The sequence below is a fragment of the Phocoena sinus genome, chromosome X (assembly GCF_008692025.1).
Source record: "Phocoena sinus isolate mPhoSin1 chromosome X, mPhoSin1.pri, whole genome shotgun sequence".
NCBI lineage: Eukaryota > Metazoa > Chordata > Mammalia > Artiodactyla > Phocoenidae > Phocoena > Phocoena sinus.
The window spans coordinates 129,764,251-129,778,719 of NC_045784.1; the positions used below are offsets into that span (position 1 = coordinate 129,764,251).

A 14,469-nucleotide genomic window follows, 5' to 3' on the forward strand; every position below is an offset into this window, starting at 1 on the left:
GGAAGTAGATTCAAGGGGTATCATGGTGATCGAACAGACAGGACTCGGCTTTTGGTTTGCAGGGGAGGGAGGAATCAAGGACAGTTGCCAGGGCTCGAGCAACTGGGTAGCTGGTTGGGCCATTACCGAGATCAGACATTGGTAGAGAAGCTCAGCGAGCAGTTGGACTCAGGCATCTGGAACCTGGCAAGGCAGCGGCAGAGCAGGGCTCGGAAGAGGCTCCCAGAACTCCAGGGTTCCCTTCCCCCGGGACCCAAAGATGGCTCCAAGCTATCAGACATCTCCAAAGCCCCGACAAAGCTCTTCCCTTCTACTCGGGCTTGGCAGGAAGCACCGTGCCAAAAGGATGTGAGGTCCACATCCACAGGGATGCAGAAGAGCCAGAGAGGGGCATACACACACCCCCAAAAATGTGCACGCTCGCACAGGTAAACTCCCCAAGGCCACTGGGTGAAGTTTATTGTGAAACCTCTCGGGGTGAGGATGGGATGGGCAGGCCAGGGCAGGGAGAGAAGCATGCGCGGGCTCTAGGAGGCTGAGTCAGAGGCCTCTGAGCTGTCCTTGACATCGGTGCTCTCTGTGGTCTCGCTGACCTCACTGAGGTCTTTGCTGTCTCCACCGCTGTCCTCCGCAGCCAGGCCCTTTTCCTCACGACAGGCCTCTCCCGAGCTCGGAAGCGAGTTGCCCTTGCCCTCCACCTTGTTCTCGATGGAGCCCAGCACCACGTGCCTGGCCTTCTCCTTCAGCTCCAGGTGCCGCCTCAGCTGCCACCAGGAGCCCGGGGAGAAACGGGAGTAAGGAGACAGCACCTAAGTCTCTAGACCACGAAGGCCCTCTCCTGCTGCCCGTGCCTTGTCCCTTGCTGGCGGCGGGGGGCAGGATGAGAGGCAGCAGAGCCAGGGCAGGAAACAGGACTGAGTCCGACTCCCAGCGGGAAGCCCTGGCACTGTCCCCTCTGGGCCTGTTTCCTGTCCTGTAAAGTGGAGGTGCTTACGGCTCCCTCACGAGGCTGCTGTGGAGCCCTCTGAATGGCCCGGGCCCCCGAGGAGCCTTGGGCAGAACCCTGACTTCTCTTCAGCCCGGTTTTGTCTGGCCCCTGAGCCTTGGAGGCCAGCCACAGCCGGCCCCAGGCCCCGCGTCTCTCAGCACGTCCAGGGGCCTCCTCCCTCTCCTCTCACAGCAGCCTCTGGGCAGGACGGGCTTCTTCCTCGGAGAATGGAATCTTGGGCCGATGGCCTTCGTTAAAGCCCTGCCGAGGTCCGGCTCCCCGCCTGCCAGCTATGGAAGCTGAGGTGAGGAGGGCCAGGACTCCCGGCCACGCAGCCTCCAACTGTCCCAGGCCGCCCCTGCTCACCCTGCCTGGGGACTGCGGCCCTGGCCCCGCAGGACTCTTACCTGCAGGACTCTTACCTCATCGGCCATCTGGGTGAGATCCCGCTTCATCGCGTATGCGTCTTCTCCATCTGCATAGTATTTGGGCTCCACTTCGCTGATCCTGGGGGCAGCAGGTGGAGAGAAGGAGGGCAACCCAAATCGGGGGCAATTCTCTTCAGCCTTCTGGTATCATCTGCTAGTGGGGCAGGGTGTCATTGCCCCCCCAAGGACCCTTTGGGAGACATTTCCAACATGGTCTTCCCTCTGCTTTCTCCAACAGTAAGTAGCACCCAGCTCCTTTATTCCCCCCCACCCCTGGCATCCTGCCACTGCCCCTCGTCCCTAACCTGGCCACCAAGGATCTGTGTCTGTGGTTGGCTGTGAACCGAAACCCTGAATTTGGCAGTCCCCTCCCTTCCCCTCCCCGCCCTGCTCCCTGTCACTTCCTGGGCATGCATGGCTGGCTCACATGCCTAACAATTGGAACCGGGGAGGGGTGCTGCGGCCTGGGCCTCTGTACTTGGTGGTCGTTACCAGGCAGCGTGGCCCCTAGCCCGAGCAGCTCAGGGGCCAAGCCTGCGCTGGGAAGTGTGTATGCGGACCTGGGCACCCTGCCAGCCTTAAGACCCTAGAACTGTCAACCACCAGAGGCATTTGCATCCAGGCCAAAGATCCTGCCTCAAATACCCAGCCCGGAGGCCACTTCCCTTCCCAGCAGTCCCTCCTTCGTCCCCCACCAAGCTGAAGCTGACGCTGTCTCAGTGGGCCCTCCACAGACAGCCCATCTCAGCCACCTGGATAAGCCAGACCTGGGGACCATCCCACTCCATGAGAAAAATCTAGATCTACTTACTGAAAGTTGAGGGTGTTGGAATAGAGGTGCAGAGCGGCCCGGTTACTGCAGGGGAATAAGGCACTGCTGAGCTGTACAGACGAGGCCAGGCAGGGACAAGCACGTCCAGGTCCTGCCCCCTCCTCCCGGTCCCCCTCCCCACTAAGCCCACTTCCCGATCTTCTCCAAAAGCCAAGGCAGCCCAGGATCCACATCGAGGCAGTATCCCCGCTGGTGGTGGTGGGATGAATTGGGAGATTGGGATTGACATATATACACGAATATGTATAAAATAGATAACTGATAAGAACCTGCTGTGTAAAAATAAATAAAATAAAATTCAAAAAAGACCCAACAAAACAGACAGTATCCCCCTACCCACCCCCCTTCCCTCGGCCCTGGCTTCCACCTCTTCCTGACATGCAGGGAGACGTATTTGGCATTGAAGTTCTCGATCATGGCTCGGGAGGCCTGGTCCATCAGCTTCTGAGCCAGGCCAAGGCGCCGGTGGGAACGCTTCACAGCCTGGTGGGAGAAAGGTGGGACCTCGGGGCGGCTCCAACTAACTTCCGCCCCCGCCCCCACCAGACCCTGGGTGGGCCCTACGCACCAGCGAGGTGATGTGTCCATGGGGCACGTCGTCCGGGTCCTCTTCCCTAGAGCAAGAAGAAAGGAGAGGGGCTAGGCGTGAACCCCAAAGTGTGTCCAGTCCCGGGACAGGGGAGAGCCAGGACTCTCCAGACCCCAGGCAGCAGCCAAAAGACATGCGCAGCGTCAATGGAATACTGTTCGGTGCTAAAAAGAAAGGAGCTCTCGGGCTTCCCTGGTGGTGCAGTGGTTGAGAGTCTGCCTGCCGATGCAGGGGACACGGGCTCGTGCCCCGGTCCGGGAAGATCCCACATGCCGCGGAGCGGCTGCGCCCGTGAGCCATGGCCGCTGGGCCTGCGCGTCTGGAGCCTGTGCTCCGCAACGGGAGAGGCCACGGCAGTGAGAGGCCCGCGTACCGCAAAAAAAACCCAAAACCTCTCAAGCCATGAAAAGACGTGGGGGGAGACTTCAATGCGTATGACTTAAATGAAAGGTGGTCTGAAATGGCTACACACTGTATGATTCTAATCGTATGACCTTCTGGAGAAGGCGAAAGTATGGAGACAGTAAAGAGATCAGTGGTTGGGCGGGGGGAGGGAGGGAGGGGGGAGAGGGGAGGGAGGGAGGGAGGAGAGGGGAGGGAGGGAGGGGGAGAGGGGAGGGAGGGAGGGGGAGAGGGGAGGGAGGGAGGGAGGGAGAGGGGAGGGAGGGGGAGAGGGGAGGGAGGGGGGGAGAGGGGAGGGAGGGAGGGAGGGGGGAGAGGGGAGGGAGGGAGGGGGGAGAGGGGAGGGAGGGAGGGGGGAGAGGGGAGGGAGGGAGGGGGGAGAGGGGAGGGAGGGAGGGGGGAGAGGGGAGGGAGGGAGGGGGGAGGGAGGGAGGGGGGAGAGGGGAGGGAGGGAGAGGGGAGGGAGGGAGAGGGGAGAGGGGAGGGAGGGAGAGGGGAGAGGGGAGGGAGGGGAGAGGGGAGAGGGGAGGGAGGGAGAGGGGAGAGGGGAGGGAGGGAGGGAGGGAGGGAGGGAGGGGGGGGAGGGAGGGAGGGGGGGAGGGACGGGGAGGGGGAGAGGGGAGGGGGGAGAGGGGAGGGAGAGGGGGAGAGGGGAGGGAGAGGGGGAGAGGGGAGGGGGAGAGGGGAGGGAGAGGGCGGAGAGGGGAGGGAGGGGGGAGGGAGAGGGGGGAGGGAGGGAGGGGGGAGGGGGGGAGGGAGGGAGGGGGGAGGGGGGAGGGAGGGAGGGGGGAGGGAGGGAGAGGGAGGGGGAGGGAGGGAGAGGGAGGGAGGGGGGAGAGGGAGGGAGGGGAGAGGGAGGGAGGGGGGAGAGGGAGGGAGGGGGGAGGGGGGAGAGGGAGGGAGGGGGGAGGGGGGAGAGGGAGGGAGGGGGGAGGGGGGAGAGGGAGGGAGGGCAGTGAAACTACTCTGTTGGATACTATAGTATCGGACACTTGTTTATACCTTTGTCCATGGAGTGTAGAACTACTACTCAAAGAGTAAAACAATGTAACTACGGGTTTCTGCAATAATGTAACAGCATCGGTTCACCCATTGTAACAAATTGTCACAAGCTGTTAATGTGAGAGGAAACTGAACTAAGGGAACAGTCTATTAACAAAACGAAACAAAAAAACCCAACCCAGGCAGCATCCATCAGACGCGTGCGGTGTCGGTGTCCCTCCTCCCCCCACCCCCAGGTCAGGCACCAGGCTTGTCCCTCCGTCCTTGGTGACTCACATTTTGGCCAGGACATACCCCACAATCTTCCCATTCTCATCCTCAGCGATGTAAGAGAGCTGGGTGACAGGGAGGAAAGAGAAGGCAGAAAACAAGTTCCTGTCAGAGCTGGAGGCGCCCTTATCGGACACCTGGCCCCAGCGCCTGCCTGTCGCTGTGTGCATGACAGACAGAAGCCCATCGGGCAGCGAGTTCAGTGACAGCTCCCGACCTCCAGGCCAAGTGGCTTGGTTTTCCCACATCACACCGTGCCCCCTTTCCTTAACCCAGAAGAAGTGGACGGACACAGGTGGGAATACTGCCCCTACCTTGGCCCTGTTCTTCGCCCCTCTTCAAGGCGCCTCCTATCCATCTCCCGCCACCCCGGCCGGAAACACTCAGGGCCTCATCGACCCATGCGCCCCCCGGACTCTTCACGACCTTGCGCGACCTCGCCGGCTCGTCCCAAGCCGACCCAGGGTGTAATTTCCTTGGCCTGCTGTCCCTCATCCCCAAATTCAACAGCTGCCCACCTGGGGCCAGGAAAGGCCATGGTAGAAATAGTATTTCATCTGGTAGTTCTCGGGCAGGCACAGGAGGTTGCAGTGCTGCATGTTCATCAGGTCCTCTGGCTGCGGGAGAGGACGGCAGTGGAATGCAGTCAGGCCGGGGGCTGCGGTGACTAAGTAGGCCTCGGTCGTGTTAGAACCCTGCTCTGTCTACTCAGCGACCCCCGCCCCCCCACAGGGCTGGGCGGGCGCTGGGACTATCTGTCTCCGCACAGGCCGGGCCCACAGCCGCTGTGCAAAAACTGACTGTTCCAGGAATGAACGTTGAGCTCCAGTTAGCTCCCCGACACCATCCAACGGAAACCCGACATCCGGAAAGAAGGAGTTCGCAGCCCCGGCCCTGCGCCCCTGGCTCCCCCGGCCTCCTCTTCGGGTAGATCCAGCCCCACGGGGACGTGGCCTTCACTTTTCCGCGCCGGGCGGCCGAGGGCGCCCAGGGCGGCTGGCCCGGTGATCGGCCGGGCCCCTCGGGAGCACGCGCACGCGGCCACCGGGCCCCGCTCCCACGCGGCGCGGACAGCCTCCGGCCCCGGCCCCTCACCCTCGCATTGCGGATGTTCATAACGGCGGCGGGGCTCGCGGCTCCCAGCGGGTCGTGAACGCGCAGTCAGCTGCCACCGCGCTCCGAAGCGACGCCGGGGCTGCCGGGCCGGGGCCGGGGCCGGGGCCGGGGCCGGGGCTGGGGCTGGGGCTGGGGCTGGATCTGGATCTGGGTCCAGGATCGCGGGGACGGCGGCGGAAGAGGAGGCGCGCGCCGGGCCCGGCCACCGGCCGGAAGTGCGCGCCGCCGAGCCCGCCCGCCGGGCCCGCCCTCCCGGCCGCTCGGCCATGCGCAGGGAGGGCCAAGGGCGGGGCGGGGCCTCTCCGCGGGGCGGGCCGGGCCAATGGCCGGGCGGGTCCCGGCGCGGGGCGGGCCTGTTGGCAGGGTGGGAGGATCCAGCGCGCGGGGCAGGTCACTGGCAGGGCGAGCAGGTGCCCTCCAGCCGAAGGCGGCGGTTGGTCCCCCACCCGACACCCCACAGACGCTCACACACACGGGCAGTGGAGCAGGCTTGGCTTTATTCTGCGCCTCGGCGGGCGGGGTCGGCGGGCGGAGACCGGGCGCTGAGGGCCGGGGCCGGGGCCGGGGCCGGGGCGAGGCGGCTCAGCAGGTCACTCAGCATCTCCTCGCACATGGCGAGGCACCGCGGCACGTGGAAGCAGCCTGCGGGGAGAGGCGGGACGGCGGGTTGGGAGGGCCGTGGGCAGCCGAGTGCCCCGAGCCCCTGGGCCCCGCCCTTTCCCCGCTCACCTTTGAAAGGACCCCCCTTGATGGTGAGGGCGATCTTCCCTTCTCGGTTCAGGTAGCCAAACCATTCCCCGTACTCGGGATCGCGAAACTGCAATAACAATGAGGCAGTGACAGGCAGCGCCTGCAGGAACCGCCCAGATGCCACAGGCCTGGGAAAGGGGCGTTCACCGGTCCCACTAAACCGCTACCTCGGGGTCGGGCTGACCCCCGGCTCCAGAATCAGTGCTCTTAAATGAGGTCCCGCCTCCTGGACAAATATGAAAGCAAGGGGCTTTTCCTTTTCCTTTTCCTTGTGGGGGGGGTGGAGTTTTGAGTCTGCAGCTAGTTACCCCACCTGGGGAAGGGGCCGCAGGCTCTGAGATGAAACCTTGCAAGATGGAATTTAAAACAAAAACAAAAACCCTGCTTCGGACTACTGAGCTTGCACTCTATAGAGCCCGTGCGCCACAAATACCGAAGCCCGCGCGCCTAGAGCCCGTGCTCCGCAACAGGAGTAGCTACCGACCGCAGTGAGAAGTCCGCGCGCAGCAACGAAGACCCAGCGCAGCCAAAAGTAAATAAATATAATTTAAAAAAATAACAATGTAAAAAGAAACGGAACCCTGAGGAAGTGCTGACCTGCCATGTAACTTTGTAACAAGTTATTCCTTTGGAGCTCCTGTTCCCTGCTTCAGAGGACTGTCTTGCCGTGGATGAGATTGTAGATAGCGCTACATTGTAGATATCCCGTACAGAGGTCTGACTTCTCCCTTGCTCACCACAGGTCCCAAACACATCTCCCCCTCCCTCGGAGCCACCTGAAGCCTGCCCCTGCCCAGCAGCTCTGTTGACCCTTTCCAAATTCCTCGCTTCTCTCCTGCCCAGTTCCTTCCTGACGCTCCAGGATAGACCTCAGAGCCCTGGCCTAGGCCCTTCCTCCCCAGATAGAGACCCGAGTGGAACCCCTTCTCAGAAGGACCATAGAAGAAATCAGTGACATTGAAGTCCACTACCAAAAATGTCTTTTAAAATGGGGACCTATGAGTAGGTGTATTCTTCATAGGGGGGAAAACTAGTTCTGTATCTGTTCATTCTATCTTTCCAGTGACATTACCCATGTCCTTACTTATTATTCGACTACTGGATATGACACGGGAAGATAACAAAGGATTTGACTGTTTTCCTGTCCAGCCTTTCCACGGATGTCTGAATTTTTGCTTTCTGTATTGTTATGACGATTAGTGCATAGTGAATTACCTGTTGTTTATAACTTTTGTGATTGTTCGATACAATCTCTCTTTCTTGAAAACGTATTCCTTAAATTTCACTTTATGCAGTTAAGAGCGATCGCCTCGAACACATGTTCTCTATGAACGCATTCAATATTAACAGGTATCGCCTCTGGTCTTGTGGCTCCCGGGTTTGGAAGCAGTGACGAGCGTGTGCAGTGCTTGGAGCTGCCTCTCTAACCACAGCATAACATGAGCACATTTGGAATTTCTACCGGTGACAAAGTCGGACACTGCTAATACGGTGGTTCACTGCTTTCATTCATGATGGACGTGAATGCTGGATTTCAGTTAGAGGTTAGGGCAAATAAAGGTGGGATTTTCTCAGGTTTCAAAGCCCACAGACCTCAGAATAAGACCCCGCTGTTGTAATGCCTCCCGTACTGGGGTTTACTCGTGGAGTGAGTCGTGGCGTTAGAAACACATCGGGAATCTTCCTTCATTCCCCGTCAGGCTCAGCACCTGAGGTGCCCGTCGGCAGCAGCTGGCACAGCTCATCACTCTGCTCACGGCACTCGGGCCTCTGCGGGGGGGCGGGGGGGCTGGCTTCCTTCCTACCTCGCAGATGATCCTCTCTCCTTTGCTGCAGGGCCTGCCTATTCCCTCTTCTCCTTTCCTTCTGTACTCCAAGGTTACCTTGCCTCACGCGGCCAGCCCACACCTCTGCCGCTCGACCACACTCTGACCCCCGAGCCGCTGCAGCTCCCACCGCGGGCCAGGCCCCCACTCGCTAGCCAGGATGACAGCCACAGCCCGGTCTCCCTGCCTTCGCCTAGTGCCCTCCGGCCTCCCCTCCCGAAGCCCCAGCTTTTTTCCTTCCCACTAGCCCCCCAGTCCCCTGACCTTGCTTTATTTCCCAGAGCTCTCATCACCATCTGTGTTTGCTGGTTTACTTGTTTATGGTCGGTCCCACCAGCACCAAATGTGAGCTCCAGTGGGGCAGGGGCCGCTCTCTTGACTGAACAGAGGGCACCAGGGCCGGGACTTCCAGGAACTCTCAGACCTACTGAGGGAACACGTCCGGCGAGGGGGGGAAGGAGGGGCTGTGCCGTGCCTGCGGTCTCCTCCACACTGCTGAGACCAGGAAGCAGCACTTACCTGGCGGAAAGTGTACTCGGCCACCTGGTAGAAGATGTTCAGCAAGGCGGAGTCTCCGCTCTCACTGTAGCCCATGAGGAAGGCGATCATGGCTTCGCTGTGCGGCCACCAGAGCTTCATGGCCCACTCCAGCTGAGAGCAGAGCGGAGGCAGGCATCTGAGAGCCCTGGACCCCACTCCACCACCCCTCTCAGCAGGAGAGTCACCCCCATCTTTCGGGCCCTGGCTCAGACTCCATCTGGCCCGAGCTCTTGGAGCTTAACCACGGGACGAACGTCTCTGGGGGCCTTAACCGCCCATCAGATCGCGGCTAGCTTCCTGAGCCAGATGTAGCCCAAGTGGCCCCTCCCAAAGGGCAGGGCTGGGCGCCCCTTGAGCCCTGGAATCGAAACCCCGGCTGCTCCCACTGCTGATGCCTTAGGGTCACTCAGAGAGCCTTTCCAAGATGAAGGGCCATGTGTCTCCGCGCTCCCTCACGGCCTCCCTGTGCACGTGAGCTCGAGGGCCACCGGCACAGGAGTCGAGCTTCCCACTGGGGTCACACCGGGCAGGTTCACTCCTCCGAGCCCCGGGTCCCCCTCTCTGAAATGGGTGACGACAGCACGCATCTCCCTGGGCAGAAAGCCTTCGACAGGCTAGTACCATGTAGCCCTGGGTACATTCCCACCTGGGTGGGGCATAGGCCGTCAGCATCCTGGAAGTAGAAGAGACCTCCATGGTCGGGATCCCATCCAGAGCGGAAAGGCAACAATAGGAACTTGTCGATAACGTGAGCTCGAAGTTTGGGGTCACCTCTCCGGACGGCGTGACGGAGCAGGAACCAGCCAGCTTCCAGCGCGTGGCCTGGTGAGGGCTCGGGTAAGGCAGGCCGCGTGTCCTCCCCCAGGCGGGGGGCTCAAGCGCTGTGCTGACCGCTGACTCCCTTCCTCTCTGCCCCACTGTGGGGCCTGCTTTGAGCCCCCCAGCCCTGCCGGTCTGCCCCAGAGTCACCCTCCTGCTGCTGACACGCCAGCGTGGGAGGCCCGTCCCTCCTCCCCTGCCTGGTCCTCGGTGCGCTGAGGGCGGAGGGAGGAGGGCACTCCCTGCATCTGGAGTCCAGAACCAAGGCTGAGCGCCCCCTCCTCCCGGGCCACCCCCCAGCCCACCCCGCCCCTCACCTGGGTTCTGGTGTCTCCCCAGGCAGCCAGAAAGCCCCTCGCCATCCTCTGACACATTCTCCAGCACAGCCTGCCCACCCCTCTGCCGAGGGAGGAGTAGAAGGTAGCTTGGCCTTCAGCACCCCCTGACCCCCGCCCCATCATCCAACAAGAAAGACGCGCCCTCCCACCCCCCCTCCCTCCTGATCTGCAGGCTTGGGTGGCCTCACTCGGAGGGGCTTTGGAGGAGGAGCCGATTCACTCCCAAGGGTCTGGACCTGTCCTAACCCTTGCTTTGGGCCTGGGCCCCTGACGTGGGGAGGGTAAGGCACTGAGCGGAGGCTGAGACCGGGGGCGGGGGGGGTGGGTACTGGGCTGTGCAGAGGCCTGGGACGAAGCTGAGTCCGGCCAGGCTTCCTGCTCCCTGACGTGCCTGGGGCTCTGGCACCCACCCCGGCTCCCCCCGGGGCCCTCCTTCCCTTCCCGAGGGTTCTGGGCCGCACCTCGCCCCATCTCCCCAGTCTGTAAAGGGAGCCATCGGCGCCCGGCTCCGGGGGTGGGTGCGGGCGGAGGAGGCGCCCCGGGGGGTGGGGCGTAGGGGGTCGCCCCGCCCCCCCAGCTCCCCGGGCCCTGTCTGGCGGCCGCCGTCCGCCCGCTGCCCTGCCCCCACCTGCACGTGCCGCAGAATCCTCCGAGCGCACCAGTCCCCCAGCTCCGCGTAGCCGCCCGCCAGCTCGTCGTCGGCCTCCCCGAGCTGCTCCACCAGGCTGAGCAGCATCATGGGCACCGCCATGGACTCCGCGGCCGGGGCCCCAGGGAGCTGGGGCCGGCCCAGCCCAGAGGGGTCCTCCCGCACCCAGTGCACGATCTGATCCATCATCTCCACCGCTTCGCTCTGGGGAGGGATGAGGGGAGGCCCAGGCTGAGGCTGCATCCCATCCAGTCTGGTCCCCCAGGTGCCGACCTGCTGGGTCCCCAGCCCTGGGGTGGGAGAACCATGTGCTCCCGGCCACTCATAGGACACCTTCACCAAGGCCTACTCTGGGCCTGGCCCCGGGCTGGGGGCTAGGGCTCCCACTCTGGGGGCGTAGACCATTCCCAGACTGGGAGGTCACGTTTGAAAGCAAGAGGGGGCCCAGGGAGGAGGGAGCGGCCCTCTCCCGGCCAGGGCAGGGCACGGATTGAGCCCTGTGAAACTGAGCAGGACCCTGCAGAGCCTTCTGGGGGGTAGAGCCCCTGTGTCCCCCGCCTCTTGTCTGTAGAAAAGCTTTAGCCTCCTAGGCCTTCCCCGAGTTCCAAAGAGCAAATATAATCATAGAAGTGAGAAAATGCAGAAGCAGAGGAAAACAGATAAGCAACACAAAATGATAATAGTTTAGCCGTAAGAGAAAGTCATGGACCTTTAGTTGCTCCTCAAGGGCTATAGATCATACCCTGAGTCATATCCCTGAGTTGTTTTGCAGATACTAAGACCCCCACCGGGCGGAAGAAGGTAAGGGCGCGCTGACCACCGGCGTGTAGACCCCAGACCACTGGAACCAGAAGGCTGATGATGTTGACTCCCTCCCGAAATACCACCTGGTTACCTCACCACCAACCAGTCGGAAGAACGTCCATAAGCTGATCAGGTATCCCGCCACCCCCTCCCTCACCTTGCCTTCAAAAGCCCTTCCCCGGGGCTTCCCTGGTGGCGCAGTGGTTGAGAGTCCGCCTGCCGATGCAGGGGACGCGGGTTCGCGCCCCGGTGCGGGTGGATCCCACGTGCCGCGGAGCAGCTGGGCCCGTGAGCCATGGCCGCTGAGCCTGCGCGTCCGGAGCCTGTGCTCCGCAACGGGAGAGGCCGCGACAGAGAGAGGCCCACGTACCGCAAAAAAAAAAAAAAAAAAAAAATTCCTTCCCGGAAGCCATCGGGGAGTTAGGGTGTTTTGAGCAAGACCTGCCCTTTCTCCTTGCCTGGAGGCTCGCAATAAACCCTGCACTTTCCTTCACCTGTAGACGCACAGTGACAGTGCAGTGCAAGGGGGGGGGGGGGGTGTGTGTTACCAGCAGCCCTGGGCTGTGGGGGCCCAGAGTAAGGACTGACGGTGACGATAGACCCGGCCCTGCACGCAGGACCCAGGGAGGGGCTCGCATGCTGAATGGGAATGCTCTGGCAGCCATGCCCAGGACAGGCGAGGGCACGGAGACACGCAGGGCAGCCTTCCTCCCATGCACCTGGTACCGCGCGTCCCCTGTCACCCTCCACAGCTCATTCATGGCCATGGTGTAGAAACACTCGCTGAAGATGGTCCGCTGCACCTTGACCGGGCGGCCGTCCCTCGTCAGCACAAAGGCACACTTCTTTGCAGGAGGTGCCACTCGGGCATAACGCAGCAAAAATTCGCCACCTGCTGGTCGGGAAGGTGGCCTGCTAGAATTTGGGTGAGGATGCCACCGCCTCCCCCTTCCTCCCTACCTGTGAGCATAACCGGGCCCTTTGCTGCTTCTAGACCCCTCTAAGAACTAGGCACCTAGGAGCACGCGTGCTACAGAGTGACTTGGAGTGGCCTCTGGGGAGATGGGGACCCGGAGGGGGCACCTGCTTTAGCCGCATTCAGAAGCTCAGGGCGGCGGAAGCGCTCAAGCTTGCGGTACAGGCGACAATACATCCACACCTGTGGGGGAGTGGAGGAAACGCGGCTTAAGTCGGGAGCGGCCCAGTCCTCGGGGCCGGGCTGACGGCAAGTCGCGGGTGCCCCTGTCGTACCTGCCTCCCCTGCAGCCAGACGTACTTGAGGTCGTCATACACCTGCCCGTCACGGCCAAGGCACGTGAAGAAGCCCCTGTGGGCCACACGCAGCGTTAGCCGAGCCCAGCAGGCCTGAGTCAGCTGAGTGAGGTGGGGACTCAGCAGGGGCAGGGACCCCGCCCAGGGCCCGAGCAGGGCGAGGCGCACCCGTGCTCCTGGTCGTGGGAGTGCTCCAACCAGAAAGCCACCACGACATCCAGCTCATGTTCCACCCGCTCCTTCCAGGCCTGCAGGGTCTCTCTCTCCTTCTCCATGTCCTGGGAAACTTGCACTTGAGAGGCACGGCTCCCCCTCAGACCTCCCCATCTTTCCGGGTCCCAGCCTCCTCAGTGGGCCCCTTGGTGCCCCAGCTCACCCCAGGCTCGAGTGGACCCCAGGGCTGGGTCCCCCAGGCCCCCAGGCTTCGGGACCCAGCCCTGTGCGGGTCTGCCCCCCAGACCCAGACCAGCCCCAGGACTGACCCCGCCGCCCTGGGGCGCCTCCAGGACAAGCCCTCCTCCCCCACCCCCTCCCGGGTCCCACACCACTGGCCTGCCACACTCGGAGACTCCCGCTCGTCCCCCCCCTCTCCGCCAGGAAGGCGCTCGGAGCCGAGCTGGTCGCGGTCGCGTGACTGTCACTCAGCTGACCCAGCCTAGCCCCACCCACCCCTCCTCCCCGGGGTTCCGCCCGGACCTGGGGGCAGAGCCCGCAGCGGGGGCGTGGCTTGGCCGGCTTGCGACTCCACCCCGGCCTCCGGCTGCGCCCCGACTCTTGGCCCACCCCACCTTTGGGCGGCAGAGTCCCGCGGAGCCCCTCTGCTGGGCAGCCTCCGCTCAAGATCCTCCCGGTGGGAAGTGCTGGGTGAGCTGGCAGGAGGAAGGTCCGGGACGGGGGGCGGGGCGGGGGTGTCCAGCAGGGGGCTGGACAGGGCGGGGCGCGGGCCCAGGTGCAGCAGGAGAGAGCAGCTGGGACTGGCTGAACGCCTCGGCTCCTCTGACCTGGGCCCCACAGCGGGGCAAGTCCCCTCTGATGAACCAGCCCCTCAGCACCTGACCTGTTCGCCCCAGTGACGGCAGCTCGAAGGCCAGGCAAGAGGGGGCATCCTGGGCCCTCTCCGCCGTCACACCCCCGAGTTCTCCAGGTGTATCTTCTAGCACCCGTGTCTGATTTTCACTTCACGGCTCTGTGACTGTCTGATTAGGTCTGGTGCTCTGAGGAAGGCTGGCCGAACTGTCGCCTGCTTGCCCAGCCAACGGAAGAATTATGTGGAGGGGGCGTTCCAGGGACCCTGGGCTCCCAGTGGGGCTCAGGGAAGCTGGGCCTTCAGGGTCCGTCGCCCCGTCTTCCGGAAGGAGGGACAGCAGCCCGGGAGTGTCCTACAGCCCTGGGACAGGGGCCTGGCGCCCCTGCGGCTCCCGCAGCTGTGCACTGGTCCGGACAGCACGGGGGACCGGCAGCTGGTGTGCCCTGTGGCTGCTGCGCCCCTCCACCCTCCGCCTTCCCTCGTGCCTGCGTAGGGGGGTCCCAGCCGTGGGCCCAGCTGGGCTGGTGTCAGCCGCCTGCCTGCGGATCCCCTGCCTTGCTGGCACTCTGTCTCCCTCATGCCAGGGCAAGGAGGAGCCTTGCTGTGGGGAGGGTTCTAAGGTTCTTACGGGTGGCCCCCAGCCCTGGGTCCCAATCCCGAGGTGAGAGCCGGCGGCGTTCCCGTCCCTGTGCGGGGCTGGAGCCCAGTATTTTGAGACCGGTGCTGGAGACACCAGCAGCATGGCCCTGGCCGTCCAGAGAGCCGTTCAAGTGAGCAGAGGGACGACGGGTGGGCGGCAGGAACCTGGCGCCCCTCC

The 14,469-nt window shown here is 63.1% G+C and overlaps 2 protein-coding genes across 10 annotated transcripts; both read right to left on the reverse strand.

Annotated features, from left to right (window-relative positions):
* Positions 1-429: 429 nt before the first annotated feature.
* Positions 430-5,833, reverse strand: NAA10 (N-alpha-acetyltransferase 10, NatA catalytic subunit). 3 transcript variants are annotated; one of them, XM_032618847.1, is made up of 8 exons: positions 5,607-5,833; positions 5,030-5,128; positions 4,518-4,576; positions 2,817-2,862; positions 2,589-2,731; positions 2,228-2,272; positions 1,411-1,495; positions 430-764 (listed from the first exon to the last, which is right to left on the reverse strand). In XM_032618847.1, exons 1-8 carry the CDS (start codon positions 5,625-5,627, stop codon positions 528-530), a joined length of 735 nt encoding a protein of 244 aa, XP_032474738.1. In that variant the 5' UTR covers positions 5,628-5,833; the 3' UTR covers positions 430-527. The 3 variants fall into 3 exon arrangements, with proteins under 3 accessions (XP_032474738.1, XP_032474739.1, XP_032474740.1); XM_032618848.1 differs by having other exon boundaries at positions 2,228-2,275; positions 2,616-2,731; positions 5,607-5,832; XM_032618849.1 differs by having other exon boundaries at positions 2,616-2,731; positions 5,607-5,796.
* A 274-nt stretch (positions 5,834-6,107) lies between these two features.
* On the reverse strand, positions 6,108-13,480 carry RENBP (renin binding protein). Of its 7 annotated transcripts, XR_004347953.1 has the most exons (13): positions 12,794-13,149; positions 12,605-12,680; positions 12,437-12,512; positions 12,073-12,245; positions 10,529-10,753; positions 9,880-9,961; positions 9,390-9,565; positions 8,723-8,854; positions 8,468-8,627; positions 8,009-8,147; positions 7,593-7,904; positions 6,357-6,444; positions 6,222-6,269 (listed from the first exon to the last, which is right to left on the reverse strand). XR_004347953.1 is itself a non-coding variant. In XM_032618846.1 (11 exons), exons 2-11 carry the CDS (start codon positions 12,898-12,900, stop codon positions 6,124-6,126), a joined length of 1,281 nt encoding a protein of 426 aa, XP_032474737.1. In that variant the 5' UTR covers positions 12,901-12,903; positions 13,414-13,480; the 3' UTR covers positions 6,108-6,123. The 7 variants fall into 7 exon arrangements, 2 of the variants coding, with proteins under 2 accessions (XP_032474737.1, XP_032474736.1); XR_004347954.1 differs by lacking the exon at positions 8,009-8,147; XR_004347952.1 differs by having other exon boundaries at positions 7,593-8,147.
* Positions 13,481-14,469: the final 989 nt, after the last annotated feature.

Coding starts and splice junctions, on each gene's coding strand:
- NAA10 (XM_032618847.1), bottom strand. CDS start 5,627: ATGAACATCCGCAATGCGAGG. Junction 2,863..4,517: donor GGGTATGTCCTGGCCAAAAT/GTGAGTCACCAA, acceptor TTCTTGCTCTAG/GGAAGAGGACCCGGACGACG. Junction 2,732..2,816: donor ATGGACACATCACCTCGCTG/GTGCGTAGGGCC, acceptor TTCTCCCACCAG/GCTGTGAAGCGTTCCCACCG.
- RENBP (XM_032618846.1), bottom strand. CDS start 12,900: ATGGAGAAGGAGAGAGAGACCCTGCAGGCCTGGAAGGAGCGGGTGGAA. Junction 10,754..12,072: donor CAGGGGACGCGCGGTACCAG/GTGCATGGGAGG, acceptor ATCCCTCCCCAG/AGCGAAGCGGTGGAGATGAT. Junction 9,566..9,879: donor GGGGAGACACCAGAACCCAG/GTGAGGGGCGGG, acceptor AGCCCTCACCAG/GCCACGCGCTGGAAGCTGGC.